We start from the raw sequence: 27822 nt of genomic DNA, 5'->3' as shown, positions 1-27822 counted from the left end.
CATTCGTGATTATATATGCTTCTTGATGAATTCCCATGTAATACAAAGGATTAAAACACATTGGTAATTGGTCTTTGTAGAGGAAACATATGGCCACAGTGGACACTTAGAACCATTAACACACACACACACACTTAATTCCTGAGATGACAACTGTGTTACTAGTCTGTTCAGGAGTTTACTGAGGAGCCTCTAACATGTTATACGTGGTCGTGCCACTCAATACAGACTCACAAGGATAAACGCTGATCAAAGCTCCTCAGTGTGAGCAATCAACTGACTTTAGCCCTCCATCATCCTCACAAAGCCACAAAGTTAAAGCACACCACCAAGTGATAACACAGCTGATTGTAATTGATTGGCTTGAGTCAAATGATTTGAATTTTTTCGCCCCCATCAGGATGTCAGAAATATTACTGACGGACAGGAAATCACAGTATTATCTTAGTCTGCTTCTCTTTCCAAGATTGGTTTTGTTTATAGAGGCTATTTATAGTCCTGTCCATGTTCGGGCAGCAAAGTCACAGACAGTCCACTTTGGTTGTATCAGTTTCACATTTCACTGCAGGGGTTTTGGACAAAGTTAGTAAGTTATTAAAAGGACAACAAGAGAGTATAGAGTTCCTCAGTCATTACATCAACTCCCTGCCTGAGCATCTCAGACAAACCATATCAGTAGCAACTTCCCAAAACTCATTTTACCTTTTTTTTATTTTTATTGTAACAGTCCTTTTTGTAATGTCCAACCTTTTCCTTTAGAATTTGTATTTATGTTATCTAGTACTTATTCGTTTATTTATGTTATATTTATCCCTTGTGTGTCTACATTATCAATTCAGTGTATTTTATAGGTAAAAAGAGTCTATTATTTTTATTATTATAATTATTATCATTACTAATCATGAGAAATTTCCTGTAGCCTATCTTGTCCAATCAATTGAATTTTCTAAGTTTAGGAAATGAAACTGAATTGGCTTAGTAACCTCAAATAATAGCACTGCATTATAGCACCACATTTCCACCATGTTTACAGAGGAGAAAAAATAAGGAGTAACACAATAATATTAAATCTAAAGATATTCCTTCTTATACCCAGTGGAGGGAAGACGTAGAAATGCTGCATTGCGAAAAAAACTCCATATCAAGTAAAAGTCCTGCACTGAAAATATTACTGAAGTACAAGCATGAAAGTATTATTCGCTAAAACTAGTCGATGCAAAAAAAGAGCAATTAACAGTTGTTATATCCTATTTTATATATTATTGGATTTTTTATTACCAATGCATTAATATGTAATTAGCATTTGACTGTTGTAGCTGGTTGAGATGGAGCTAACTTTTTTACACAGTTGTGTAGTTTCATCAATAAAATTCCGTCACATTTCCTGAGTTTATAATATTTTTGTATGCAAAATCATAATCCAAAATCAAATTTGTATGTAGTATAAGTACAGTACTAGTTTTTCACCCCTCTAAAGTATTGAATTAATTATTGAATAGCTGTTTATGCTAAGGCACTGTAGCAATGGTGTTTAAAATGTTACCATTTCGGTTGTATTTATTCTGAGCTGAAACCGAGGCTCCTCAGTCCTGTGTTACTTCTGCAGGAGTCAGGCTGAGGCAGAGCATGTGACTGACTGTCACATGATAGATCGTGACGCCGTGTTGTAGTCTCTCAGCTGTTCGCACAGGACAGTAGCAGGGTGAGTAATTCATCTGAATTTCTACTTACTTACTTCTTATATAATATGCTATAGTTTGAAAAACGTATCTTTTGCCGAATTCTGTTATTCTGAATATGTTATTGCCTTTGTAGCGGTTGTCTTTTTTGACACAGTGTTAGAATGGAAGAGAAGCTATGTTTGCACAGCTAGCGCAGGTTAGCATCCTCAGCTTATTTCACTAGCTTTTTCCAGCAATCGCTTAGCTAACGGCGATATCTTTGTCACTGACAAAGTGAGAACTTGACAGATTAATATGTACGCATTATATCTGGATACAACCTTAATAGAGTTTAATGCCAAAAGGTATGCACTGCGTTGTTTTATCTCAGCTCTCGGAGGACTCATCGTCACTTGTCGTGACATTGGTTGGAGCTAGTTAGCTAGCATGACCTGTGACTAGCGGTTTCAGCTTCAGCGGTTGGACTAACTACCGACAGAATTAAACTTTTGAGATGAAATATTTCTGCCACACGTCGAAATACTTATCATCAGTGGTAAATCGATTGTAGCTCAAAATACGCTCTATGATGGCTTTCTTCCTGGTAGCTCTGGTAAACATGCTAGGTAGCTCGTATACCATATTTCGTTGATTATCAGGTATACATCACAGCATCAGGCGTTAAATTCTTGGCTGGCTGTTATTTGTTGTTGTGCGCTATCAGCATTTTTTTTTACTTTGTAGTAAACACATACAGAAAACAAGCCAAAACTTGTAACATTGCCCTTAATCCTGAGACACTAATGTTAATTGTGGTGATTCCATCCAGGTGGTGTTGGATTTTTATTCTGACATATACTGTAGTGGACATATCACAGCATGGATATCCGCGGGGCTGTGGACGCTGCAGTCCCCACCAACATCATTGCTGCAAAGGCAGCTGAGGTGCGGGCCAATCTGGTCAACTGGCAGTCCTACCTGCAGTGAGTACAAGTTACAGCTGTATATCATGTTAACATACACTCACTGGACAGTCTATTGGGTACACCTGAACAATATAATGCATTTTAATACAACAGCTCTTCCATGACTTCTGCTTTTACAAGACATATAAATGTTCTGTTTTTGTTGCCACTGTCAGAGAGGTAATCATTCTCCTTAATGTTTATTAGTGAGATCATAATGGGTGGTGATGTTGGACTAGGCTGCAAAGGCTGTTTCAATATGTTGTCAACTCCATTTACATACCTTCTTCTTCTTCTTCTTCTTCTTCTTCTTTTTCTTTTTCTTCTGGGGGTCTACTTTTAATGATATTGAGAAGTTTCAGTGCTTTAATTATATGAGTTAGAAAAATGTACACCCTACAAGCTTTATATATTTCATATTTTGTTGTAATATTGTATTATAGCTTTAAGTCAGCATGTGAAACAGTTCTTAGGCGAGTTAAGCTCTCATTGCATCAATCTTTCTGAGTATATCAGTGTTACATTACAGACAGAGTGCAGTGTTCTAATCTTAAAGTTTGTGAGTTGTGATTCACTGTCTTGAGTGATACTTCCTCTTTCAGCTTGTGTGTTTTAATACAGCAGATCTGACTTTTGACTCATAGTATCACTCCTAACAAATCATCTGATTACTTGATTCCTTCTTTCACTCAGTATGGATTTACAGTTCTACAATGTTTTTTACTATAACTGCCTGTCTTCATGCACTATACATGGTGTATTTTGCCTTAACTAGAACATGTGGTATTTCCAGATTCATTGCCATTATTGTGCAATTGCAATTAGAAGCAGCATGCTAGTGACAAGGCAAAGCCCACCCTGCCAGTGTGAGATTCAGCAGCATACTGTACATGTGTGTTATATCTCTTGCTCCAGTAGTAAAGGAAATGAGTGATGCTGCACACATGAAGATAGCTTTGTGCTAAAGTGGTATTGTCTCAATTAATTGTCTTCTAGGAGTCAAATGATCTCAGTGGAGGACTGTGAGTTCATCAAGAAGTTTGAAGTGGCCAACTCTGAGGAGAAACAGGTCATTCTGACCAATGAAGGACATCAGGTAGGAGTCCTTTACATTATCTGTGCATTTTTGTATGTTTAGCTAATGGTCTTATTCCGTGTGTGATATGGCAGCTCCTCCCTTAGATTTCTTTACAGTTGTTTTCAATTTTGATCTTTAGTTCTTAACCTTCTAAACCAACCAGACAACCAGTTATATGGAAATTGGGTCTTTTTTAAAACCAATAATAGCATATATTTCGTAGTTTCTAATCTTCTTTTGAGCCTACAGAGCTGATCACAGCATCAGCACAGAAGCACTGGGGCAGAGAAGAAAATTTGTTTCTCTTATGATGATTGTTACAATAGAGAGTAAAAAAAACAGCTTTGATTTGGTTTTTGAAAAGCTTTTATACTAGTCTTCCTGGTGCTTCTTCTTTTAGCTAGTGCTGAGGTTGGTCTGAAAGTACCCCTGTGTGTGTGTGTGTGTGTGTGTGTGTGTGTGTGTGTGTGTGTGTGTGTGACATCTGTCTGCAGCTGTGCCGACTGTGTGCATCTCTTTGTTGATTCCTTTTTCACCTCCTTCCAAAACACACCAGCAACTAGATAACAATACATTAATAAAAACCAGGACTGCCGGTAGAAAACCAAGCACGCGCTATACAGTAATCACATATAGGCGCTGTAAAGGTTTACCTGTTTTCCTCTTCAATGGTGGCTTTCCTATGTACTTCCTATAGATAGTATGTAGTGTATAGTGCCCACCACAGTGTCTGAGACCAGTGGCAACGCCCACACGCACAAGAGCATAGGTCACCGCACAGACCATGCTGAGAGGTTAAGCCTTCAGATACACACACCTTGAATTTTGCTCACCTGAGTTAGACCCTGTGGACTGTTTTTAGAGATGCCAGGCAGAATAAAGACAAAAGCTTTTTTGTTCAATTTGTCAAGAAATGCATGGGTTTTGAGTTTTATTGAGTTTCTGTATATCTATTTTGTGTTTACTCAGTGTGCAAAGACCTTTCTGAATCTGATGGCCCACATCTCCAAGGAGCAGACGGTTCAATACATCCTGACTCTGATTGATGACACTCTGCAGGTACACAAACAGACCCACTGACTTTGGACGAATGGGACATGCACATACATACATAGAAACAATTTGAGAAGACGGTCAGACCATGGTCAGAAAACTTGGAAGGATCACATCATTTTACTCAAACCAAACAAGAGTTTTAATTTAGGTTTAGTTTGCGTGCCAATATCCTGTCAAATTTTTTTAGGTTACAGGGAAAAATAGCGAATTGACAGGACACAATACTGAAATTTGATGCCACTTTTTGAGAAAGTGTTGATTTTCTGGTGCTGCAAATTTTTCCATTAATTTTTGTGTGCCACAGAAAATAGACAGATACTCCTAGTGCATTTTGATGATTTTTTATCAAATTGTGAAAATTTCAGACTAGGATACTCATGGGAAATCATTTGCTATAGCTGAACAGGAACTCAAAGTTTTGATTGAGAAATAGACACATTATTTAATTAGGGAATATGCAGTTAAATCGAAAGTAATCTTTTTCCGAGAGCTGGACTTTCTTCAAATATAAATGTGATATTGTTATGTAACAGCTTGACAGTTTTGCTACTGCTACCGTTAAACAAATATAATGGGAACTCTGCATCAGTATAAAGTGCTCAGGGTGTGGGGTTTAAACCATTTTCTAGCATCTAAAATCCCAGCACCAACCAGTATCATCACTTCTACACTGTTGATACATTATGGTTGTTTTAATGAAATAGTTTTATTGAAATGTATTGAGTGATTGCACCTTTAATCAAGCCATCAGACTTTGTTTTTAGATCTTGACTTCTTTGGTAATCACTTTTGTATTAGTATTAGTTTACTATGTAAGTTTACAATCCAAGAGCTCAACTATGACTTTATCACAACTGTCCCTCAGGAGAACCATCAGAGGGTGAACATCTTCTTCGACTACGCCAAAAAGACGAAGAACACCGCCTGGTCCTACTTCCTTCCCATGCTGAATCGTCAGGACCTTTTTACTGTCCACATGGTGAGTTAAGAAATATGGGAAAATCAGAATACAGGACATTTTGCAATTCATACTCTCCCTGCAATGTTTGACTAGTTTGTGCATGTAAAACCCAGTGCAATCCCAGAGCAGAACACAGGCAATTAACACAAGCTAATTAAGCATAACCATCGTGTACTGATCTTATTTTTCCAGATAAAAAGGTTGTATTCCATTAAATTTTTAATGGCCATGAATTTTTCACAGATGGACTCTGCTTCTAATCATAGCAAGGCATCAATTATTCCTCACAAAGCAACCTTCCCTCTTTTTCCTCAATAAAAGGCAATTAATGTAATGATTTTTCCTGGCCATCCTTTAAAAAAAAAAAGAAAAGAAAAGGATGACCACCCAACGACAAACTGAGTACTTATGAAAGGGCACCCATGACTCAATTAATAATACCTGCCAGATGGCACCCAGCAGGTGGGCATAATGTGACCCAAAGTCTGTGGCACAGCACTTTAACTCAATCCAGTTGCTTTTAAATTACAGCATCAATACTTCTCCACATCCTCCCCTGGCAAGGAGGAAATCGCAGAGATGAATTTGCTCCTGTCTTATCACAGGACGCATTTGCACGTAACAAGCTGAAATTGTTAAATTGCAAAATGATGGCTCTGCTGTAAGTCCCTTCTGTCGGTAGACTGTTCATGCACGGCAATATGAAGAATATGTCCCTCCTATATTAGGCGGCGAGGATCATTGCCAAGCTGGCTGCCTGGGGCCGTGATCTGATGGAGGGAAGTGATCTGAACTACTACTTCAACTGGATCAAAAGCCAGCTCAGTTCACAGGTACATCAGTCAGAATTGTGCTGCAAAAAATATCTGTTGATGTGTAAAAGGCCTCTATAAATAATCCTGATTTAAAATGGTGGTCACAGTGTACACAAGGGCATTAACTACATGTGGAGTCTAAACTGTTGTTACAATATTTTGTAATTTTACAATGCTTTCCCTACAGAAAATGATGTGTTCTGCCTGTTTTATGTGACTAACAACAAACTACTACAGTATAGTGTAACTAGCAGTAGTTGTATGATAAAGGGGAAACAAAGTTGGAGCCATTAAACAGCAGTTACAGAAAGGCAACAAGCATCACCAAAGTCAATGAATGTACTCTCGTCAAGGTAATGAATTTTCACAGCACATATTGGATGTTTACAATTAATCAATGTATGGTCATTTGAAATTTTAAAAGTTTGCTGTAGCGGTTAGGAAAGGTCCAATTCATTTGGATTCATCGTCATGGCAGCAGGGATGTGCAAATCAAGTCTTTGTGTGTAAAGTATACTCTATGATTGAGTTTTGAAATATATTGTCATTATCGTTTGTCCATGTCGTGGGTTATTCTATTCTTAGACATTGGAACATCTACTTATAGAGACATTGGCTTCTTCTTTATCATGGAGTTTATTTTATTACCTTTTTTTCCATAGAGTATAATCATCTAAATAGTCAAAATAATTTCTCATTTCTATCTCAGTTAATTTCCCTTAATTAAATTGTATTGTTTGGGCTGACAGTGAAAACCTTGTTTTATACCTTGAATTAATATATGTATTTATTCACATTGATTTTGAGCAGGCTGGTCAGACCTTGAGGTGGTCCATTTCAAGCTGCACCGTAGGTGCTGGCGTTGCCTTGGCAGATGTATGCACCAAAGAGTGGGATGATAAAACAGTTGAATATTGATTCCTAGTTTCTTTTGCATTTCTGTATTGTACACCACTATTTCGAAAATATCTGAAGGTCCACTTCAAATCAGATACAGCCAGCTCTGTGTTCTTAATTGTGTTTGATATTCATTTTTCTCCTCAACAGCCGACCAACGAATCAGTGAGCATCCTTTGTCACTGAATTGCATTTGTGTTCAAACTTACAGCGCATGCTGTGTAGTCCAGTCACCGTGTAACTCACCTCGAAGCGATCGCTTGTGAACAATTTTGCACCTGTTTCTTTTGTTTATCTCTCATTAGAACCTACATGGTACAGGTCCAGAAACAGGCTCAGGAGCAGGAACTATTTCCCCCAGTGAAGTGAGTATGAGTGAAGTGCATCTTCGGTCACCCTGGCGCTTCAAGAAAAAAAAAAAAAAAAAAAAAAAAGGCAGGGTTTGTGCAAGCTGCAAAGTGTCAGCTCTCACTGGACTTTCACATCTTTTCTTTCCCCTCTTTTTCTCTCCCATCCTGCTCTTGCACTGAGGTTTTTCATTAATAATTGCAGAATGTTGGAGACCTGAGTCTTTTAAAGCAATTTAAGAGGAATTCTCCATTTAGACAGCATGGTGTTTGCTGCCACTTGTAGGTTTTAATTGTACAAAATTGCATGTTGTAAGCCACTTCGCCTTAATGCTGAAAGCGCATGACACAGCTTTTGCTGTACATTATAATAATGAGGGAAATTGGAACAGCATTCGCACAGCAGCAGCATCCTACCATTATCCCAGACTTTGCTGAGCATAGCGTGATTATTCTGAGAAATTTGCTCAGAAATATAGTGACACGAGCGCTATCTAATAACTGAACATCATCTTTTTCTCTGCATTTTCAACCAGGTAACCTCTGCTCCTCTACTCCTCCACTCTTCTGTCTTCACTGTTGCCTGTTCCTCTTGCTGGACTTCTTTGCTTTTATTCACCTTCTTCTAATTAACAGATTAATGCAATCTATTTTCTCCTCTCAGCTTCCTCCACTCTAATCTCAATTTACATTATTCTGCTCAGGTGTGATGGGACACTTTTCCCTGCTATTGCTCTGTATTGTACTATTGAGTCTGTGATCTAGCATGTGTTGATGTATACATATGATAGACTGCATGTGCAATGCCTCAGGTTTGGTAGGTGATGGTAATGCAAGTTTTGGACTGGTGTTCTTCCATGTGCTGTCTCTGCTTGTCAACTACTCCGTGTTTCAGAACTGCATTAATTGTAGTTGACCTTCTAACATTTTTCGGTTTTCCTGATTACACAGCTCAGGCTCACGCTCCTGTTTGAGTAAACCTTTGCCTCTGTCCTTTTCAGAGCTCTCAGTATGTCCAGTGTGTGGCTGGGTGCCTTCAGCTGATGCTGAGGGTCAATGAGTATAGATTTGCCTGGGTGGAGGCTGATGGAGTCAACTGGTGAGTAATGACTCCTTATGAACAGGGTTACTAAACTTTTACAGTCTTTGAAAATATGTATTTAGTAAAAATGAAAATAAAAATCGTGTGTCGAGTGGCGCAGTGGGTTGAGCAGGCGCCCCATATGTAGAGGCTACAGTCCTCGCTGCATCAGGCCCCGGTGCTGCATCAGGCCCCGGTTCGAATCCCGCATCGGACGGCCATTTACTGCATGTCATTCCCCCTCTCTCTGCCTCCCCATTTCCTGTCTCTCTCTACTATCCTGTCCAATAAAGGCACAAAAGCCCAAAAAAATATACTAGTAAGTAAAGTAAAATAAAAAAAAAATGAATCATGTTTTATATTTTGATGATTTGTTGTTTTGATGTTGAATTTTAATTTTCAAAGAAATGCACAACTATCGCCGTCAAATGTAAAGTAAAGTAGTGTAAAAAGTACAATGTTTGCCTCTGAAATGTAATGGATTGGAGGAAATACGAGGCAGAAAATGGAAAAGTACAGGACAAGAGTAAATGTATTGGTAAAACTGTAATATCCTTGAGGGACGACTTACAGACAGAAGTTGGTGATTAATAAAATACAGAAAGGTACAGCAGTGAGTAAAAACAACAATAAAAAAACACCCAAATACACAGGTTAAAGCCAACATCACTATTACAATTGTCACCATCCACAGAAAGCAGAAGGAAACAGAAGCCAGAAGCTAGAGACTGCCCTGTTGAATTCATAGCTAGTGAAGGACCAAATCAGATTTTCTTTAAAAAGCCAATAGCTGATGGAATTAGCAACCTCATGTACCTGTTAGTGCCACTTCTACCGAGGTGAAATCTCCATCCTGATTGAGGCAAATTAAACTCACTATTTAAAGGCTGCTGGGAGTCCAATAAGATGATCTGAGCTCTCCGTGTGGCTCTCACTTGATTCATATTGGATACCCTATGTGTGATGCCTGTAAACTGGACAACATAAATAAGTAATAACTGCCACCAAATCTTTAAAAGCCAATGTAAATTTTAAACATTCTCTGTTTTTCAAATTGTTGATGTAGCTGGAAAAAAATACCCTCAAAAATACCTCTTTGGGTGTGAAGTGTACAATTATGTTGTTTTGCTATTCAGACGATCAAAAATCTTCTGAGAACTGAATTGACAGGTTCATACATTTCCTCACCTGTGACATGAATGCTGTATATTCTGGAGCCACGTTTCAAAAAGGAGACATTGAGGTAAAAAGAAAGATGCAACAAACTAATAGAGGGCTCACTGAATATACCATTGTAAAACTAGCCTTACTACTTAGTTTTTATCAGATAATTATTGCACATCTATGAGATCCACATCTCTGCACTTACCAGCTATTTCTGCAAATGCATGACTCACTGTGTGGCTGTTGTCATTAGTACTGTACTTTGTATTTTGAACAGCTCTTCTGTCATTGAAAGACTGAACATTTCATTTTCAGCCATCATCAGCAACAATGGAGTTGTAGCATGGAGGCACACAGCTGTGAAAGCTCCTCTATTAGCAAACAGGTGGTTTATTGTTATTTGTATATTATTTATTGATATTATTTATTTCTATTCAAGCATCACAGCGGTGCTGAGCAACAAGTGTGGCTTCCAGCTCCAGTACCAGATGATCTTCTGTGTTTGGCTCCTGGCCTTCAGTCCTCAGCTCTGTGAGCAGTTGAGACGCTACAACGTAGTGCCAGCCCTGTCCGACATCCTCCAGGAGTCCGTTAAGGAGAAGGTCACTCGAATCATTCTGGCTGCCTTCAGGGTATGTCGAGAATTTTTCTCACTCGTTCTGTGTGTCGCTGAAATGCAACTTTACACTCAAAATGTTTTAACCGCACTGGCCGAGTTGCTGTTCCACTTTGTTTAAACCAGTGATTCCCAAGGGTTCTGCAAGATTTAGTTGCATTTTTATTTTTTAACTGTACTTTTGAAGTAACAATTTACCACATGAAAACAAGGTAACATTTACACACAAGCTACATTTCATATTCTTCTTTCAAAAGTAACAAATGGTAGAAATTAGTAATAAATGCCATTAAGATAAACCACCATGTTAACCCTGTTAAATATGCAGTTATGCAGAGGCTAAGACCACACAACACACATTTTTGAGGCACAGAAAATTTTCCAGTAAATTTTCCAGTAGTCAGAAACAAAATGCCTGTCAGAGCAACTGAAATCTATCACTGTAAATAACGGCTCATCAAGGGCTGCCATGAAAAGGTATTCACTATGAGGGGTCACTGTGGTTTGATCAAGTCTGGAAACCACTGGTCTAAAAGTGTTGTTCCTTTTTGGCGAAACTTACAGCTATCAAATATTTTTTAAAGTTGCTTGCAAAAGTTTGCAGCTCATAATGCCGTACCAGCACTTTCATACTGATATAGGGTAGTCAGTGTGCATTTTTCAAAATCTTGCACACCACTTTGAACATTTGCTTTTAATTAGGCTCTATACTTTATCACAACAAGAGCAATCTAAAATGACAGCTGTTAAACAACAGCAAAGAATATTTAATGTAGTCCTATGAGCTGTGACTCAGGACTTGCTCTGTTGGTTTGTGTTCATGCCAGGTAATGAATTCCCCATGCTATGCTTTGACAAAATTAGATTAATGGCAGGGGCCCCATTTATCTCCCCATGCTTAGTTGCTTTTCAACTAGAGGAAGTTAGTGAGTCTGACAAGGCACCAACACAGGTCTGGAACATCAGGGAAATACATTGAAAATCAATGTGATAACTGCCAGGTCTTCAGAAGGCTGAGTCTTTAAGGAAGAGTATAGAAATGATTGTGTTGTCCCAAATTATATTACATTTTATGTAGATGTCGACTCCTCTGAAAGTTAATATACTGATATTTTTGCTAACAAACGTGGTTTTGTCCAAGCCAGCAACAGCAGACAGCCTCAGTGACCTTGCTCAGAGCACAATGGTGTGATGAATGGTATTGATTACATGATTGAAACATGAGCTTATACACCAGTGGAGGAAAGTTAGATGATTTTCAAAACCCAACTTTAAGGAAGTTATTCATGGTTTCTTGTACTTCTCTGTCTGCCAGTTTCTATCGGTATTTCACTGTCATTGTGAGCTAAGCAAATGGGCGTTTGTGGTCCTAATGTACCACCTTTTTTGTGTCTCGTATTTGCCTAAACAAATTAGTTTGAGACCATTTTTTTTTTTAGAGATTATGTCGTCTTGTATTATGTTTGCCTCAATGGGATGCACATGTTCCTGCTTTGAATTTCCCCCAAAGCTCATTCATCACACATATCGTTTCGGCAGCACCTGTCACATCAAGTGTTTGTGAATGCACCCATGAAAGAAAGGGCCTCTGTTTTTAATTGGTCAGAGAAGTTTGTACTTCAGTTTGACTGCTATATCTCAGCTAATTAAAAGCAATGGTGGGCAGCAAAGGGGAGCCCCTGAAACATCTTGACGTTCAGTGGGTTTTCCCTGGAGACGTTCCACACACCTTGAAATGTGTGTGTTTAATGTAGAGTAAGGAGATCTACAAAAACATTGTCATTCACCAACAAATGGGGAATTGTTTTGCTGAGACAAAAAGGGCTCTCAATGTTGTGTCATGCAGATTTTTAGAAAGTTGGGATTATCATGTGTAGTAGGAATTCTCTTTTCTACAAACTCCTTCTACAAATATATTCAACATTGTTCTGCATGTCACTATTTTTTCCAAATGTCCTAATTATGCAAATGATTCTGCTCGCCACATGGGACCAGCAATGTGACTTAAATAATCCGGGCCATCTGGAAGTCCTTGAACACATCCTGAAATGCAGTACTGCAGTGTTTGTGATGTGTTCGCCGTAACCTAACTCCGGTACTCTGGGGTTTTTTTCTTCTTTTTTTTTTTTTTTTTCTTTTTTGAAAAGCATGTTCAACTGGGTTCCAGAAAACATGAATTTTCTTTTAACCATATGCCTTCAGGTCCTAAACATTTGCTGTAATTTGACCACTATTCGCCCTATTTGAGACGGATGTTGTGAACACATCACCTGCTGTAAGAAAAAAAAAAAACAACTGATATTTGTAGTTAGCTAGCTGTAGCTATGCCCTGAATGTGGGCATAAAGGGTTCAATCAGAGTATGGAGTGGGTTTCCACTCTCTCTCCATTTTCTTTCCATTAAAGTCTGAGACTGAGCTTCTGGTACTTTGTCCAGAGATTTTGCTTCAAAAATACAATACAATACTGGGACATTGTGTTCTTGTTGTAGCACAGCTCTGTTCACAGCCCACTCACAGCGCCTAACATTGAATTCTGCCTTAAGAGGTGTATAATGAAATACAGCTTTTACTTTGAAAATTCATAACTTCAATTATGTAAATAAATGTTAGGAGTGGGTTATACGAATTAGAGTTGTTCTTATCCTGATATTGGTATCGGAAATGACTCCGGTACCGCCTAGAATACTGGAACAGGAATTGGCGACTGCCAATCCGATACCACATAATGTAATGATAAACTTTATAGTTTCACATCCAGATAAAATGTCAGTTTTCCTGGAAATCAGTAGCCTACTCAGGAAGTTGCCAGTGCAGCCACTAATAGCTACTGTTATAGAGCAGCGAAGAAGAATCAATCTTTGGTAAATAGGGTAATGTTAGCCGTTGGCAGAAATCTGTAATAGTTGGACCACAATCAGGGTCCAGACGCAGTTGCTGTCCTATCCGGACCCTGACCTATAACCTATAAATTATTGAGAATTTTAACTGACGCAGCTTTTCTAGCCTTTACGGCACTGGTCATGTGATGCTACTCGGCCAATCAGTCAGTCAGTGAGACGAGACGAGAGACAGTCAAAGAAATAAGTCAGAGAACTTCATATGAACATTTCACAGTTTCACAGCAGTAGTAGGCTACAACAATGTAAAGTTCTTTTTCCATATGTTGTCAAGCATGTAAAGACCTAAATGAACACTGTAAGCAGACTGCTTGGTTACCATAAGCGAATTGTTTAAACAGCGTTTGTATATGTTCATGTTTTACAGGGGTAAACAAGGGTGCAACTATCAATTGTTGTTATGTTTTATGTGATTAACTGATTTTTATTTATTGATCAATAAATTGATTTAGTTTACAAAATATCAGAAAATGGTGAAAAATTCCCACCACAAATTCATAGATGTCAAGATTGCATTTTAAAAATTGTTTGATAGTCAAATCAACAGTACATACCCAAAGTTTAACTTTCAGTCATATAAATACAAGAAAAGGAATAAACTTTAAACAAGATGTAACAATTGACTGTTTGGCTTTTTTGCGTAATATATGACTTAAACAATGAATTGCAAACTTTAATTTATTTTTTGTCGCTCAACCAGTCAATTGATTGACTAATTGTTTCAGCAGGACATTGAATTTATTTCCTCATTCATCTGTTCTTCACCCTGTTGTTCTCTTTGACAGAATCTCCTGGAGAAGTCTGCTGAGCGGGAGACCCGTCAGGAGTACGCTTTGGCCATGATTCAGTGCAAAGTGCTGAAGCAGCTCGAGAACCTCGAGCAGCAGAAGTACGATGACGAGGACATCACTGAGGACATTAAGTTCCTGCTGGAGAGGCTGGGAGAGAGTGTGCAGGATCTCAGGTACTCTGTCGACTCCTCTTCAGGAATAACGTGGAATTACTAAAAGGTTTACCAAACCATTCATTTTCATGAGTAGCTGTGCTACAGAGAACAGTTGGTGAAAAAACTCTATATATATATATATATATATATATATATATACTATTTAATAATCTATAAAAATAAATCCTTGAATGAGTATTTTTAAGATAATTAATTATTCATTGTTATATGAAGTAATTATATTGTTGTACGTGAATCTATCACCTTCATATGAAGCCAATCTATTTTCTAAAGACACATTTCTGTAAATTTTTAATGCTGTATTCATTACATGTGTGGGTAACCTCTAGATTTTCAGATCGCTTTAAATCAGTACTCTTCACATTAGATGTTTGAGAGAAAGTAGCATTTCCTTTATTTCCTGTGGGACAAATAACATTGGTGATCCTTGGGCTGTCCGCTGCACTTGTTTGAAAAACTTTGTTTGTGCTCTCTTTATATTTGAATTCTTTATCTACAGCTCATTTGATGAGTACAGCTCTGAACTCAAGTCCGGCCGCCTGGAATGGAGTCCTGTGCACAAGTCTGAGAAGTTCTGGCGTGAGAACGCTGTCCGTCTGAACGAGAAGAACTATGAGCTCCTCAAGTAAGATGTAGCATGTGCTGTAGCAAAGCATTTCATTTTCTCCATGGCCCGTTAAACTTGTAACTTGACATTCAGTAAAACAAAGTAATGAAGCTGAAAGCACAGCTTGTTGAAGGACATGTGCCAAGACATGATTTTATTGTGAAATGTTCAAATAAATTTAGTTTGATGTTTTTTCTCTAAGCTGAAAATGAAAATAAGGCTTTAATAGAGTTTCCAAAATTGAAAAGATTATAAATTTTCAAACTGCTTTTGGATTAATTGAAACTGGATGAATGTTGAGAAAATGAACTTCAAAGTTCAAAGTTTATTTTTAGCCAGTTTAACTGTGTGGCTCCAGGGATGACAATGTTCATTGGTCGAACTGACCATTTTTTCCAGACTCAGAGGATCAGCAGTATGTGGAGTTTCGATACATTTTGATACCTTAAGCTTTAATCAGACAACAGGAGCTCTAAATTTCTAGCCGTTTTTGAAAGCGGGCCACGTCGCACGCTACAAGATTTGAAAATAACATTGAATCACACACTACACTGAAGATGTTTCACCTCTCATCTACAAGGCTTATTCAGCTCTAACTGACTTGTCTTGTGGGGTCTTTACCACCTTGAGAGTTGTTGAGGTCACATGTGAGTTGTTTACTTACCCGGTCATCGTGTCAGTCCTTTGGGTCGCACAAGTCATGGTGTGGATTGTGCTTTGTAACTGATAAGTGTTGTCGTAGCCCACCTCCTCTGTTTAGTAATGATTGTTCCAGTTGGACGTAGATGGCTTCTTTTATTCCTTTCAAACCATCGGTCCTCTCTGGCCAGAATGTGTACATGGCAGTCCTCAAATGAGAGTCCCCTGTCCTTCAGATGTAGGTTGACTGCTGAGTCCGGACCTCTGGAGTTTGGGTCCCAGAGATTGTTGTGAGGGGTGTGTCCGGGGATTCATCAGCCCAAAACTCCTGTGGTCTGAGTGCGGCTTCAGTTAATATCAAAAGTAGTCCGTTTTTTAATTGTTAACTAATTAAGATGTTGTTGTTTTTTAATCAAAACTCCACATACTTCTGCTCCTCTGCATACCAGTGCTTGACATTTTCTCTTTTGCACATATTTTAAAAAGTCAACCCNACTATCAATTGTTGTTATGTTTTATGTGATTAACTGATTTTTATTTATTGATCAATAAATTGATTTAGTTTACAAAATATCAGAAAATGGTGAAAAATTCCCACCACAAATTCATAGATGTCAAGATTGCATTTTAAAAATTGTTTGATAGTCAAATCAACAGTACATACCCAAAGTTTAACTTTCAGTCATATAAATACAAGAAAAGGAATAAACTTTAAACAAGATGTAACAATTGACTGTTTGGCTTTTTTGCGTAATATATGACTTAAACAATGAATTGCAAACTTTAATTTATTTTTTGTCGCTCAACCAGTCAATTGATTGACTAATTGTTTCAGCAGGACATTGAATTTATTTCCTCATTCATCTGTTCTTCACCCTGTTGTTCTCTTTGACAGAATCTCCTGGAGAAGTCTGCTGAGCGGGAGACCCGTCAGGAGTACGCTTTGGCCATGATTCAGTGCAAAGTGCTGAAGCAGCTCGAGAACCTCGAGCAGCAGAAGTACGATGACGAGGACATCACTGAGGACATTAAGTTCCTGCTGGAGAGGCTGGGAGAGAGTGTGCAGGATCTCAGGTACTCTGTCGACTCCTCTTCAGGAATAACATGGAATTACTAAAAGGTTTACCAAACCATTCATTTTCATGAGTAGCTGTGCTACAGAGAACAGTTGGTGAAAAAACTCTATATATATATATATATATATATATATATATACTATTTAATAATCTATAAAAATAAATCCTTGAATGAGTATTTTTAAGATAATTAATTATTCATTGTTATATGAAGTAATTATATTGTTGTACGTGAATCTATCACCTTCATATGAAGCCAATCTATTTTCTAAAGACACATTTCTGTAAATTTTTAATGCTGTATTCATTACATGTGTGGGTAACCTCTAGATTTTCAGATCGCTTTAAATCAGTACTCTTCACATTAGATGTTTGAGAGAAAGTAGCATTTCCTTTATTTCCTGTGGGACAAATAACATTGGTGATCCTTGGGCTGTCCGCTGCACTTGTTTGAAAAACTTTGTTTGTGCTCTCTTTATATTTGAATTCTTTATCTACAGCTCATTTGATGAGTACAGCTCTGAACTCAAGTCCGGCCGCCTGGAATGGAGTCCTGTGCACAAGTCTGAGAAGTTCTGGCGTGAGAACGCTGTCCGTCTGAACGAGAAGAACTATGAGCTCCTCAAGTAAGATGTAGCATGTGCTGTAGCAAAGCATTTCATTTTCTCCATGGCCCGTTAAACTTGTAACTTGACATTCAGTAAAACAAAGTAATGAAGCTGAAAGCACAGCTTGTTGAAGGACATGTGCCAAGACATGATTTTATTGTGAAATGTTCAAATAAATTTAGTTTGATGTTTTTTCTCTAAGCTGAAAATGAAAATAAGGCTTTAATAGAGTTTCCAAAATTGAAAAGATTATAAATTTTCAAACTGCTTTTGGATTAATTGAAACTGGATGAATGTTGAGAAAATGAACTTCAAAGTTCAAAGTTTATTTTTAGCCAGTTTAACTGTGTGGCTCCAGGGATGACAATGTTCATTGGTCGAACTGACCATTTTTTCCAGACTCAGAGGATCAGCAGTATGTGGAGTTTCGATACATTTTGATACCTTAAGCTTTAATCAGACAACAGGAGCTCTAAATTTCTAGCCGTTTTTGAAAGCGGGCCACGTCGCACGCTACAAGATTTGAAAATAACATTGAATCACACACTACACTGAAGATGTTTCACCTCTCATCTACAAGGCTTATTCAGCTCTAACTGACTTGTCTTGTGGGGTCTTTACCACCTTGAGAGTTGTTGAGGTCACATGTGAGTTGTTTACTTACCCGGTCATCGTGTCAGTCCTTTGGGTCGCACAAGTCATGGTGTGGATTGTGCTTTGTAACTGATAAGTGTTGTCGTAGCCCACCTCCTCTGTTTAGTAATGATTGTTCCAGTTGGACGTAGATGGCTTCTTTTATTCCTTTCAAACCATCGGTCCTCTCTGGCCAGAATGTGTACATGGCAGTCCTCAAATGAGAGTCCCCTGTCCTTCAGATGTAGGTTGACTGCTGAGTCCGGACCTCTGGAGTTTGGGTCCCAGAGATTGTTGTGAGGGGTGTGTCCGGGGATTCATCAGCCCAAAACTCCTGTGGTCTGAGTGCGGCTTCAGTTAATATCAAAAGTAGTCCGTTTTTTAATTGTTAACTAATTAAGATGTTGTTGTTTTTTAATCAAAACTCCACATACTTCTGCTCCTCTGCATACCAGTGCTTGACATTTTCTCTTTTGCACATATTTTAAAAAGTCAACCCTTTTTCTTCATGAACATCATGGTTTGTTTGTTCATTTTATCCAAAGATTTATCCTTTGAGCACAACGCAATCGTTTTAGACTATCTCAACAACTGCTGGATGGATTACAGTGACATTAGGCAGAGACATTCATATTCCACAGAGAATTAATCCTGCTGACTCTGGTGATCCCATGACTTTTCCTCAAGCGCCACCAATACATTGACATTTGTGGTTTTAAGTAAAATGTCTTAACAACTACTGGATGATTTACAAGAAATGTGACATTGATGTCGCCCTCAGGAAGAATTGTAATTTTCTTTTGTGTGTTATCATATAATCATTCACTCAAAACTAATTTTGACTTTGTTCAATACTTATTTATTTCATTTATAACAAATTACCTGCAAAACTAATGACATTCCCATTTAGTGCCAAATAATATTGCAAATGTTAACAATTTAACAGACTAAACTAAGATGGTAAACATGGTAAACATCGTCAGTGTGAGAACTCTATTGTCTTGTTTCTAAAAATTAGGTGTTAATTTTGATTGATTGAGGTTTTTAAGAAATATATAATGTTTACATGATGTCACATTTTAAACAGCTTTTTAATGAAGTGAAATTGAAACTTAATGTTAAAAAAATATTAAAGTAAGAAAGACAAAATCAGTATTAAAAGTCACTGGTCAGGGCGTCGTGTAGCGTAGTGGTTTAAGCAGGCGCCCCATGTGTAGAGGCTACAGTCCTCGCTGCAGTCGGCCCCAGTTCGAATCCCGCATCGGACGGCCTTTCACTGCATGTCATTCCCCCTCTCTCTGCCTCCCCGTTTCCTGTCACTCTCCACTGTGCTGTCCATTAAAGGCATAAAAGCCCAAAAAAATATACTTTAAAAAAAAAAAAGTCACTGGTCACACACGTATTCAAAAGACCCATTTTTGTTGTTAGTGTGTGTCCAATCCACGAACTCAGACATAAACTGTTGTTTTATTCCTTGTGATCTGTCTTCTTTGATATTCCAGTCACACACTCTGTTGGGCCTACTGACATTCAGTAAAAAACCTGATCTGCCCATCTCATTGTCTCCTCAATGTCCTCTCTGTAATCAGCTCAGGCATCATCTCAGCTGAAATTACCCTCCTTTTAATTAGTTTCCTTCCCCAAATCTCACCCACACTTTGTCTCTGAACCCTAAGGTGTCACTGCTGAGGATCAGTGAATCTCTACATCGACCACTTCTTCTGGGAAAAATAACCTTAGCTAATCTTTTATAAAGCTCTCTCTCAAAAAAAAAAGTATTTTCCTAGGAGCATCTGAAACATACTTTCAGAACAAATCAGGTGTGATGGATCTGCTTTTCTTTGTGGAGCAGACGGACCTCTCTATTTGAATTCCTCTCCTTTTGTCTGGCTCTCTTTGATAGGATCTTGACGAGGCTGTTGGAGGTGTCTGATGATCCTCAAGTCATAGCAGTGGCAGCTCACGACATAGGAGAGTATGTGCGACATTACCCACGTGGCAAAAGGTGAGACATCTTACAGTGAAAACCAAATCGCATCAAAACATGAAGCTACTGTGATGTTGTGATATACAGCAAAAACCTACTTCCACCCACGAGTGGGCCTGAGAACACTTAGTGGGAATCTACATCAAAAGCAAGATGGCAGCGGCATCTAAGCACTACTGAAGCGTCCAGTAGATGTGGTCCAGACTGACAGACCAGGCTGAGTAACATCAGGAACTTCATAGCAAAATTAGTTTTCACATAAGCCCCATGACGAGTTTACAGTAAGGAAACCGCATTGTTTTCATTTATTGATTCTTTGATTTTTATTTCTCCTGCCCACTGTAACCAGTGAGGGAAATATGCCTATAGTGAAACTGGAACGCACTAACACGCCTAACTGAGAACCCCGACCTTTCAGTCTCGATACAGTTAATAAGTGTGCTTTGCTATTTATACGACCGAGCTGAAAGCAACAAATACAAACTTTGCCAAAGTTCACCAGGATCAAGTCATTTTTCAACAAACAAAAACTTCTACTTTAAAACAGCCAGCGCCCTGTCTGCGGCTGTAGTTGGCCATGTTTGTTCAAATCTGAACCCTCGTCACGTCTCGACACTTCACCTCGTCCTCTCCATATGTGGTTAGGTGTGAGACTGTGTGACGGACAGATCAATAATGGTTTTTCTTATTCACCTGTTGTCAGAATCTCAGGGTTGGTATTTCCCATTTTCAGCCTTACATTGATAATTAAATCCCAGTAGGATCAATTTACCCAAAGTATGCAACAGAACCAATGCGTGTACTTTTGCCTACTTTTCTTTTCAATGCTCAGACCATTTACTGTATTTTCACATGCCTCACACTGGTCTGTTTTCCCATTTGAAAGCATTATATCCTTTTATAAGACCAGTGACCCTTCGTAAAATACAAAGAAAATTTCAGTCAGGCTGGATTAAATTACCTGAGGCAGGACCACTGAATGACCTATGAAAATAAGACCATTTCTCTTTGTGGATAAAGGCTTTCACCCATTATTCCTTTTATTCCTCCCATTTCAGGGTGATTGAGCAGCTGGGTGGAAAACAGCTGGTGATGAATCACATGCACCACGAGGACCAGCTAGTCCGTTACAATGCCCTGTTGGCTGTGCAGAAGCTGATGGTCCACAACTGGTATGAACACATTCATAACCTCATTGATGCGACTGATGTTTTCTCTCATCATACTCATCATACATATAGTGTTATTAGGAAAACAAGCCCCTAAAGTTTCAGTTGAACCACATTCTGTTTTCAGGGTAAAAATCAGCCCATAAAACAACACCGAGAAATGTCAGTGAAGTAATGATAGAGATATGTTTGTGGTAATTTAGGAGTTGTTTCTCACGTATAAATTTGCCCATCAGAGAGCTCCGACAAGTTTATTTTTCAATGTCCAGGTCAGTATATATCTTGGTCAGAGCTCTTTGATAACAAAATTTAAAGGATCCTTACCAGAAATGTGTTAATGTATAAAACTATATATATCAGCTGAGGTATTGTTAATTTTTTTTAAAAATTCTCAAATACTGATGTTGTTATTCCTTAAAAACCTTCCATTCAAACCTGCACCGTTACAAACTTTATATACTTTATTTTACTCAAGCACTGGTCAACACTTGATCTTTACAACTCCTCAGATTTGCTCTTGATCCAAACACTCAACTCACCATCATCGTTGTGTGTGTTTTTTTTTTTTTGTGTGTCTCCTGGATTGCTTGGAAACACTTAAAATCAACAAGCAACAAGTGAAAATGTGTTTGTTTTGCCGCTGCTATCTAAAACACACCCGGCTCCCGGAGCAACTGTGGATGCAGGAACTGTGTTTAATATCAGAGTGTAGTGCTGTTTTCCCATCTAAGTGATCTTAATGTTCCACGTAAACTATATGTTCACTGAAGTGTGAGCAGAATTCAGTTCATTCACCGCAGCACAAAGGGTTTTCAGTCTTGTTTCGGTAACCGAGAAGAAAGGAAAAACACATTCTCATTATCAGATCCACAATAGAAAGAAAGACATATTTTATCCACTCCACTTGAATACTATATCTTCCAGTGTAGGGTAGATCTTATTTTTTTTTTTTATGTGTAACAGCATCTTATAGGCTGAAAAAATGCAGTAAGTAGAGAGGGGGCAGATTTGGAAGTTATAAAAGGTTTAACCCAAAGATAATATTCTAATTTAGAAAATGTAGACAGTATGTGGCCATATGATGAATCCTGGAAATTGGACCTCATGTTATTACTTTTCCTTGGTGAATAAAAATAAAAGAGCGAGAGTGATGTTCTATAAAGATTGCGATAAATTAAAAAGAGAGGGAAATGGATTGAAGAAAAATGAAGTATGCAGTTAAGATAAGAAACACCTGAGTGCTGCTCAAGGGTTTAACTTGCGTATGATTTGTAGTCTCAGTTGAAAAGTGATTCAAAATTCAGCACACATCTTAATACTCTTATTTGATTTGATATGAAAATAGATATTTCACCACTCTCACCTTGCTTTTTAGCTACGTGAAAGCAGCAGCATGTCATTTAAAAGCCCGGCACACAAATCATATCTAAAGACATTCATTTGTTTTTGTATTTCCTTTAATGTCTACTTCTTCTAAGTCTCAATCCGTCCGAGCCCTCTGCTGTTATGAGCAAGGCTTCAGGTAACATCGTGCTGTACTTGAACCGTACTGACGCAGCAGCACAGACTTGTATTTGTGTTGAAAGAATATAAAGGGTTTGAAAGACGCAATGAGTAAGAACATTTGAGGACTGTTGTCATTGTAAGTTTTCTCTGTTGTGTACTGGCCTACCTCTCCGCTTGCTTCCTTAGGACCTTTCATTGGGGGTGTGGTTATGTCTCAAGGATGTTTCGCTACATTGAATTGTGCGCTGCCTACACTCGTTGCCTTTATGAAAACAGAAATATGTGAATCCTACAGCAGAATGAAAAAAATACTGGTTGGTGCTGATGTTAAGAAGGTCTCCAGTCACCCACAAGTTAATTGATATTTTTACAGCAGCTCACCACACCCACTGTCACCTTGAGTGGGTTGTGTTGTCAACGTTGTTTCCGTGATCTTCTCATCCTACTTACCGAAGGCCCCTGCTGTCATGACAACAGCACAGTTGAATGTGGGAACCAACAAAGCACTGTTCTTTTATCCTTGTAACTTTTTAATCTGCTTTGTAAAGTTGCTGTTTGTTTTCCTAACGTGCTTCTGGATTGTGAAGAAGCTGTGAATGGATGTAATCTTTCCATTCAGCTCCATACTGATGGTTTCTTGTTTAAACCCATCAGCTATTGACAGTCATTTTATCCATATGCTGTACTGGCATCAGTGTCTAGAGTGAATCACAGTTGTTTCTACCAAAGTCTATAGTTCAAATGTCATTATATATTATTAGATTCCATCTCATACACCAGCCTGGCTTTTAGGGCCAGCAAAATACCCAAATGTGTGTTCAAGATCACTGTGTATTCCTTTTTAAAAGCCTGAGGGAGGGAGTGAAAAAAAAGTAAGAGTGGAAAATTGACCTTGGTGAGAATTTCAAGGGACCAAATGGTCTTGAATTCATGTTCCTCTCTCCAGTCTGTGTTTTGCTGAAATTGTCACTGAATAGAATTGAGGGGTCTTGTTGATTTGCAGTGATTGAATGTTTATCATTTCCCAGATGACTTTGTCCTTATTTGTATTCTTTCGTTAGAGTTGACACAGCTTCTCAGTTGTGTGCAAAATGTCTCCTACTAGTTTTTATATACCATTTTCTAAACCAAGAAGAATGTCTTTTTCGAGGCAGTAATGTCATAAATCTGTCTAATCTAATCTCTACACATTTCCAAAAATGTGTTTTTCTCTTTCTCACAATCTAAGTTACTCTCTTTGTGAAGGCCTTTTTATATAGAGCAGGTCCCTTGGAAAATGACATCATGTTAAAAGAAAAGGCTGAATATCCGCACACTGAGTTTATGAGAGATGCATGTTTGTCATAGAAACAACCAATCGCAAACACCTGAGTCAATTATCAAGCAATGATCGGTTAATAAAGCGTCAGCAGGATACAAATGAAAATGGAACAGAAGTATGATTATTGAAATTTATAGATCAATGTGCGGATGTACGTCTCACCGCGATGTAAATTCAGCAGTTTCACACAACAGAAGAAACATCTGTTGGTGAATACAAGTACATGTGTCACTGGTCAGTGGAGAGTCCAGACCCGCTTTAGAAGGCTGCGGTCTGTAGTCTTGGTCTGCAGTGGCGACTCCTCAAATGCACAAAGACGAAACGATTAAACTGCTTGCTGCCACAGACTGGAGGCAACCTGTGCATGGTGCCAGCACCTGTGTGCCTTTTTGTGGATGTGTGAGCAACAAATAATAAAATCATGTGTTGCTTTTTTACTGGTAATTTGGCTTTGAAGTGCCAAAGCCTGAGTGCAGGCTTTTGTGAGCACCAGCTGCTGCCAGACGTAATCAATAACGGGATTGTTATTACATTGCTATCCAGCAGCTATAATGAGTCGTGTCGCTCGATGTGATTGGCTGAACATTAGTTTGAATTCGTATTTTGCTTCGGAAAAAATTGTCTGTCAGATGAATGTAATGTAATGTGATGTGATTGCAGGCGAAAGCACAAGAAGATTGACCTTGAATGCTGCATTTCAGCAGGTTGAAATTTCGCCTTGTATTTGCTTTATTGCTTTCAGTGACACGATATGTAAAAATCACAGCTTTTGGATGTTTTTCCCTGTGCAACAACAAAGCAAAAATGTGATGCCTTCTAAATTAGGTTGTATCCTTTTATTTACCGTATCATGCCTTTTATCTTACGGTCAACTCTCATTGGCTGGTGCCATCTTCACATACAGTAAAACCTGATCATTTTCAGTCACACCTCGGTCAGATCGAAGATGAATCACATTGTAATGTATTCAGTTATTTTTAAAATGTTAGGTTCTTTCCTTATTTAGCCCCTGATTGGAGTGTTACTAACACCATGCTGTGCTGTGCTTCATCTCCTGGACTAATTTTCTCAGAGTAGATATTCATTTCCACAGCAGCCGCAGATACATTCATCAGAAAGCGCCCTGTCTACAGAACACTGACTTCATAACTCTGGCTCATCCTTCCATTTACATTGCCATCTGCCTTTATTAACTAGCTGGCTGTGCTCTGAATCAACATATATCTGCAAGTGTCGGAGATTTGTGATGTTGGAGTATATATCCTCTTAAAATTGGAAAAATTTCCTCCACACTGTGAGTAAGTACTTGACAGAAATAGGGGAAAGTGATCTAAAGGTCAGAGGCTTAAAAGCTGTTGTTTGATAGATATGAACTGACCTGGAGCAGGTGTGAGGAATCATGTTCCTTGGAGAGTCTGCAGGTTTTCATTTGCATTGGAAATAAAAGTTATTTTTCCATCTTTAATTAACTTTATGCTAAGCAGTGAAATTCCCGGGTATATGCACACACTTTTGACCCTTAAAAACACAACGTCCTCTGTGTGTACCTGCTTTGTTTGGAAAATACTTGACTGTTCATCAAGTTGGGGTCAGCAGTTAAGAAAGCAAAAATTGTTTGGCGTTTTTAAGGACAAGAGACCCGAGACAAAAGTGGAAACATACAGAAAACTACACAGTGTCAATGAATCGGGAATGCTTTTTGCTGCTTTCTGTGACTCCTGCTCACTGTGCTGTATTAACTTACTGCTGTGATACTTGGATAAGTGTGAATGTAGGAAAATAACAGCCTGTAAAAATACGAGTAGGAAAGGGTTTTGTTTGGAGCTTCTAACAGCTTTGTTGCTCTGTCAGAAAATAAAGACGTTTGAGGTTTGCCAGCGTCAACGCTCAGTGGTCTGGGTGTTACTTATTGAAGAACATGATTTCTACCATTAGGAGTGTTTGCCAGCCTTTTCCATTTTTAGTTTTGTGAGAGGCATTTGAGATCTCTGGTAGGAGGAAGGTGAGTGTCAAGATAACGCATCTGAAAATGTTACTGCCAGGAAAGAAACCTGAAGTAGAAGCGTGACCTTTCAAAATTGTGGCATTATATTTCAACATTTAAAATAACATAATGTCTGGGTCAAGAACAAGCAAAGGACTATTCTGAAAATTAGAAACTCACTTAAAACGTCCAACTGATATTAAAGTGCCTGAATCCACTCAACTGACACCTGGATGAGAATTGAAATACACTGAGTTAAAGGAGTAGTTTCGACATTTTTGGAAAAATGCTTGTGTATAGACCTTACAATTAATCATTTTCTCTATCAGGTGGATGGGAATTAAAATTGATCTCATTCAGCATTAAGTGTTTTTATGTTGGAGCGGAAAAGTCTAATCTGTTGTTTTCCTCTCACAGGGAGTACCTGGGAAGACAACTGCAGTCCAGCGATCAGCAGCAAGCTCCGGCCGTAGCAGCTCGAAGCTGAACTGTTCCTGTGCATGTGTGTTTGTGTATTACTGTGTGGATGAGTGTGTACATTGGTCTTTGCCATTTTAATAATCAGCTGTCCATTTTGTGTAATGACTTGAAAATCAAACGGTGTGGTTTCCTCCTTCCACCCACGCCCCCAAATGATCCTCGATGTGACCAGATTTGAGTGTCGTGTTTCGTGTCGTACCCTCTTCAGCTAAGTGATGTGTGGTGATTGAAGTCGCACTTTATGTCTGTGATTATGTACAAAACTGCAAGTTATTTAAGTCTTACCTCCACAACATTGTATGTGTCCCAATAAAGATGCTTATCTATGGTGCTCCTGTGACACGTCTGCGTTTCCTGGGCAGGATTCAGTCGTTGCTCAGGTTACAACAGCTAAATAACAAGGAGATTTAATGAGATTTACTTGATAAGATTATTGAGTTTTCTTATCAGAACATATTCAATTGGCTCCCAGGCAGTGACAGCAGCACACGTCTTTTTTTGTTGTTATGTTTACTTACATCTGCCTTCAGGCTAAGGATGAATGTAACCTTTACTTGTTTGAAAGACAAAAAGAAAAGTTGAATCCTCAAACTGCCCCTCTAGTAGGGGGCAAAAACTAGTTTAATTCATCCTTTAAAAATAGCTGGTGAAATGATAATGACTTGCAATTTTAATTTTAATTTTTACATTTAAAAAAAAAAAAAAAATTATTTTAAGATCCAACATATTTTCAAATAGAGAAAATTCACCAAACATAGAATCAAGAGGAGTAAAATGGATTAGTAAGAAATAAAGCCAGAGAAGCCTTGTATAACCTCCTCCAACCTCTTTGGCTTCCCTGTGAGCAGCTTTGGATCTTTGCAGGTGTAATTTCTGCCCATTCTTCATGGCATATCTGTTTCAAGTCTACCAGATGGCTTAGCAGGTCCGTCATGTGCGGCCTTCTTCAGATATATCCACAGGGTTTCTATTACATTCACCTCTGGAGACTGGGAAGGCCACGGCAAAACTTTCACCTTATTTTTAAACTATTCCTGACATGACTTTGCTTTGTGCTTTGAATTGTTGTCTTGTTGAAGGATCCACTGCTTCTTCATTTCATTTTAGCTCTTTGACTGATGGAAAGAGGCTTTGCTTTAAAATCATTCTTCCTTCCTTTTTTTTTTTTCTCACCATACCGTTGCAAATTATGACCAAATCATTTGACTTTGGTCTCATCAGGCCGCGTAATATTGTCCCAGAACTAATTTGATTTGTTCACCCTTGGGCGCTGCCTTCTGTATAGAAGTGAGCAATGGCTTCCTGG

At 38.4% G+C, this 27822-nt stretch overlaps 1 protein-coding gene across 2 annotated transcripts; it reads left to right on the top strand.

Annotated features, from left to right (window-relative positions):
- The first annotated feature begins 1643 nt into the window (after positions 1–1643).
- On the top strand, positions 1644–26847 carry atp6v1h (ATPase H+ transporting V1 subunit H). 2 transcript variants are annotated; one of them, XM_022757974.1, is made up of 14 exons: positions 1644–1702; positions 2491–2644; positions 3623–3722; positions 4674–4763; positions 5626–5739; positions 6450–6554; positions 7739–7798; positions 8782–8879; positions 10465–10657; positions 14325–14503; positions 15006–15131; positions 19973–20074; positions 21115–21228; positions 26454–26847. In XM_022757974.1, exons 2-14 carry the CDS (start codon positions 2541–2543, stop codon positions 26521–26523), a joined length of 1455 nt encoding a protein of 484 aa, XP_022613695.1. In that variant the 5' UTR covers positions 1644–1702; positions 2491–2540; the 3' UTR covers positions 26524–26847. The 2 variants fall into 2 exon arrangements, with proteins under 2 accessions (XP_022613695.1, XP_022613696.1); XM_022757975.1 differs by lacking the exon at positions 7739–7798.
- The last annotated feature ends 975 nt before the right edge of the window (positions 26848–27822 follow it).

The sequence above is a fragment of the Seriola dumerili genome, unplaced genomic scaffold (assembly GCF_002260705.1).
Source record: "Seriola dumerili isolate Sdu_G_001 unplaced genomic scaffold, Sdu_1.0 BDQW01000291.1, whole genome shotgun sequence".
NCBI lineage: Eukaryota > Metazoa > Chordata > Actinopteri > Carangiformes > Carangidae > Seriola > Seriola dumerili.
The sequence above is the reverse complement of the archived record's forward strand: the minus strand, read 5'-3'. Positions and strand labels throughout refer to the sequence as shown.

Excerpts from the sequence above, each read along its gene's own strand:
- atp6v1h (XM_022757974.1), top strand. The coding sequence starts at position 2,541 with ATGGATATCCGCGGGGCTGTGGACGCTGCAGTCCCCACCAACATCATT. Across the intron at positions 7,799-8,781 it reads GAACTATTTCCCCCAGTGAA|AGCTCTCAGTATGTCCAGTG; the intron begins GTGAGTATGAGT and ends TGTCCTTTTCAG. Across the intron at positions 21,229-26,453 it reads AAGCTGATGGTCCACAACTG|GGAGTACCTGGGAAGACAAC; the intron begins GTATGAACACAT and ends TTCCTCTCACAG.